Consider the following 2,679-nt stretch of genomic DNA (forward strand, 5'->3'; position numbering starts at 1 on the left):
TATGAGAGATAGAGTAGCCCGACTCTTTCAATTTTTTGGGATTTTCATATTTTATGATTTGTGGCTTATAATGCTATATATATACACACTGCACACACGAGAAATGCTATATATTTACTGTTGCGTGTGAAATGGTTTCCAGCCCAGACCATCTATCTCAAGTCGGATCATTAGCTACTTTGATCTGGGCTTGTCATGATGTGATTCAAAAACCAAATTAACAAATATAATAATAAAAGTTAAATAACTCATGCTCAGTTTATACTGCACTCATAACGAAGTCAATTTTATTCTTCACCATATATTTCAGGCACCAAATAAAGCATAAAGCAAACGGAATACAAACCCTACTTTCCATGTTCAACATGAAACTTGAAAGTAAGTTTTATTTTTTTCTGAGCAACACAAAACTGGAGATCGAAGATTCAACCAAAAACTAAGTTGCTCATTGGAATTACTACTTAATGCCTAGGAGGAGCCCCAGGAAGAAGCTTGAGGAACTCTATAAACCTATCAGTCTCGGGAATAAGACCTTCAACAGCGGGATCAGAGCAAAAGCTATCCATCCATTTTGCGAGTGCAGGATGCTTTACTTCGTCGAAAAGCTTCACCCCAACGATCTTCTCCAAAGCTCTCAGCCAGGCCAAGGTGCACCCAAAGGCAATATCAAGGTACCCGACTCGCTCTCCCCCAAAGAAAGCGTTCCCTTTGCTACACTGGTGAAAGGCTCCATCCATCACCTCAAAACTTTTACCCACTGCTTCCACCGCCGCCGCCAACTGCTCTCCTTGTGTAACCCTAACGAGTTTCAAGGACGGGAAAAACTGCATGCACACCCATTTGAAATTAATTATAAATTGTTATACCAATTGAAGAAAAGAAAAACAAACAAACACGAAATGCTTTACCAAGACTAGGATAAAACTGTCTGTCAAACAGCTTATTGGGAACTTGTACGCGTGTGATGTTTCTTTTTTGTAATTTGGTAACCCACATAAACACACACACACACACACATCACATATATTGTATGTCTCTATCAATAATAACTAGCATCATCATCATTACAAAAGTTCAAACTAATGCATTATCAGACAACAATCTTTCACCAGCCACTTGCCCGTGCTGTAACCATCCAATTACATAGAGAGGTATATGAAACACCCAACACATAAGCACGAACAACTAAACTAAATTAAAATAACCAAAGAATGTAGGAATTAACGGGACGTAATAACAAAAAATATCTCACCTTTTCATCAACGTAGGCAGCCCAAAATCGTTCAAGAGCACGATCCAGGGGATCGGCAGGGAGGATGGAAGGACCAGAGCTCCAGACCTCGTCAATGTATTGGACAATGATGAGAGACTCGGGGAGGGGCTTGCCGTCGTGGAGAAGAACGGGGAATTTCTTGTGGACAGGGTTGGATTGGAGAAGAAGGTCACTCTTTTTCCCGAGAACCTCTTCAAGATGCTCATACTCAACATTTTTTATGTTAAAGGCAATCCTAACTCTCGTGGTAAATGCGCTTGCCCATGAACCAATAAGCTTGATATCACTCTTCCCCATAACTAGCTAGTACTTCAAGTTCACTCTCGGAAATAATATTACCAAATCACAGATATTGCAAGGATGCCTTGGTTCTGTGGGATTGTGGGAGTTGAGTGACTGAGTGACTGAGGTTTAAATAGTGCATGAAATCAGGGCTCAAAAGTTGGTTGCGAGTTTGGTAGCTAGGCACCGAGGCACGTGAAGAGATTAGGTGCATGGTATGAACGTTGAGGGGTAGATGGATATATAGGAACCAGAGTGTACTGGCCGTGCTTTATTTTATTCATCCTGTCATAGCCCAGTTTTCCGAGTAAGAATATCTGTAACTTCCCAATTTCGGGCACATATTTCTATGCGGCGTCTATCTATATAGCAGAATATTGCTGCATTCTTCATGAATTATATCGCATAATAGCTGCCTTCACCTGGTTTAAAAAGGCAATTCCAGGTCTTAATTAAAATAGAGATCATTAATTTAAGGGCATTTAAACTACTTAGAAAGGCAGAGAGCTATTACGCATATCACATATATAAGAGCTGAAGGAGTATTAATATTATCAGTCTAATTAATTACCTAACTACGTGGGCCGGGACAGGGAGAAATATTCAGGTACCTACTATAATGCAAGACTTACATGATTTAATAGGTTGAATGATAGCTAGCTAGCATTAATATAAATGATTGCTTACGTATACATGCACTGCCCACTTTCTTCTTGGAAATGCTATATAACATACGAATATCAATCATTAATAATTCTGGCATCGTTTGGTGACAAATACATATTTTGTAAGATTAATGCTGCATGCTGTCTTCCAGTAATATTAACCTTTTAGCAACTTATAGTATTAATTAAGTCTAGCTAGGTCGAAGCTAGGAAGAATAGCTTGTGGCCGTTTTCATAATAATTAAAAAAAAAACCATTTAGTTTAATATATATATATATACAGTACCACTTTTTTTAATATACAGTAAATCGACACATATATCGATCGTTGATATGCATACATACATTAACGCGGGGTACATGCAAGAAACCACGTACGTGGTTGTCTAATATATGTATATATATGTGTATATATATATATATATATAAAAAATATAAAGAAATACGTGGGTGCGTATT

At 38.1% G+C, this 2,679-nt stretch overlaps 1 protein-coding gene across 1 annotated transcript; it reads right to left on the reverse strand.

Annotated features, from left to right (window-relative positions):
• Window positions 1–273: 273 nt before the first annotated feature.
• On the reverse strand, window positions 274–1,767 carry LOC121254772 (glutathione S-transferase U17-like). The gene is made up of 2 exons (XM_041154920.1): window positions 1,253–1,767; window positions 274–824 (listed from the first exon to the last, which is right to left on the reverse strand). Exons 1-2 carry the CDS (start codon window positions 1,568–1,570, stop codon window positions 462–464), a joined length of 681 nt encoding a protein of 226 aa, XP_041010854.1. The 5' UTR covers window positions 1,571–1,767; the 3' UTR covers window positions 274–461.
• Between the last annotated feature and the right edge of the window lie 912 nt (window positions 1,768–2,679).

This window comes from Juglans microcarpa x Juglans regia, chromosome 3D, assembly GCF_004785595.1.
Source record: "Juglans microcarpa x Juglans regia isolate MS1-56 chromosome 3D, Jm3101_v1.0, whole genome shotgun sequence".
Lineage (NCBI taxonomy): Eukaryota > Viridiplantae > Streptophyta > Magnoliopsida > Fagales > Juglandaceae > Juglans > Juglans microcarpa x Juglans regia.

Excerpts from the sequence above, each read along its gene's own strand:
- LOC121254772 (XM_041154920.1), bottom strand. The coding sequence starts at position 1,570 with ATGGGGAAGAGTGATATCAAGCTTATTGGTTCATGGGCAAGCGCATTT. Across the intron at positions 825-1,252 it reads CTGCCTACGTTGATGAAAAG|TTTTTCCCGTCCTTGAAACT; the intron begins GTGAGATATTTT and ends GTGTGCATGCAG.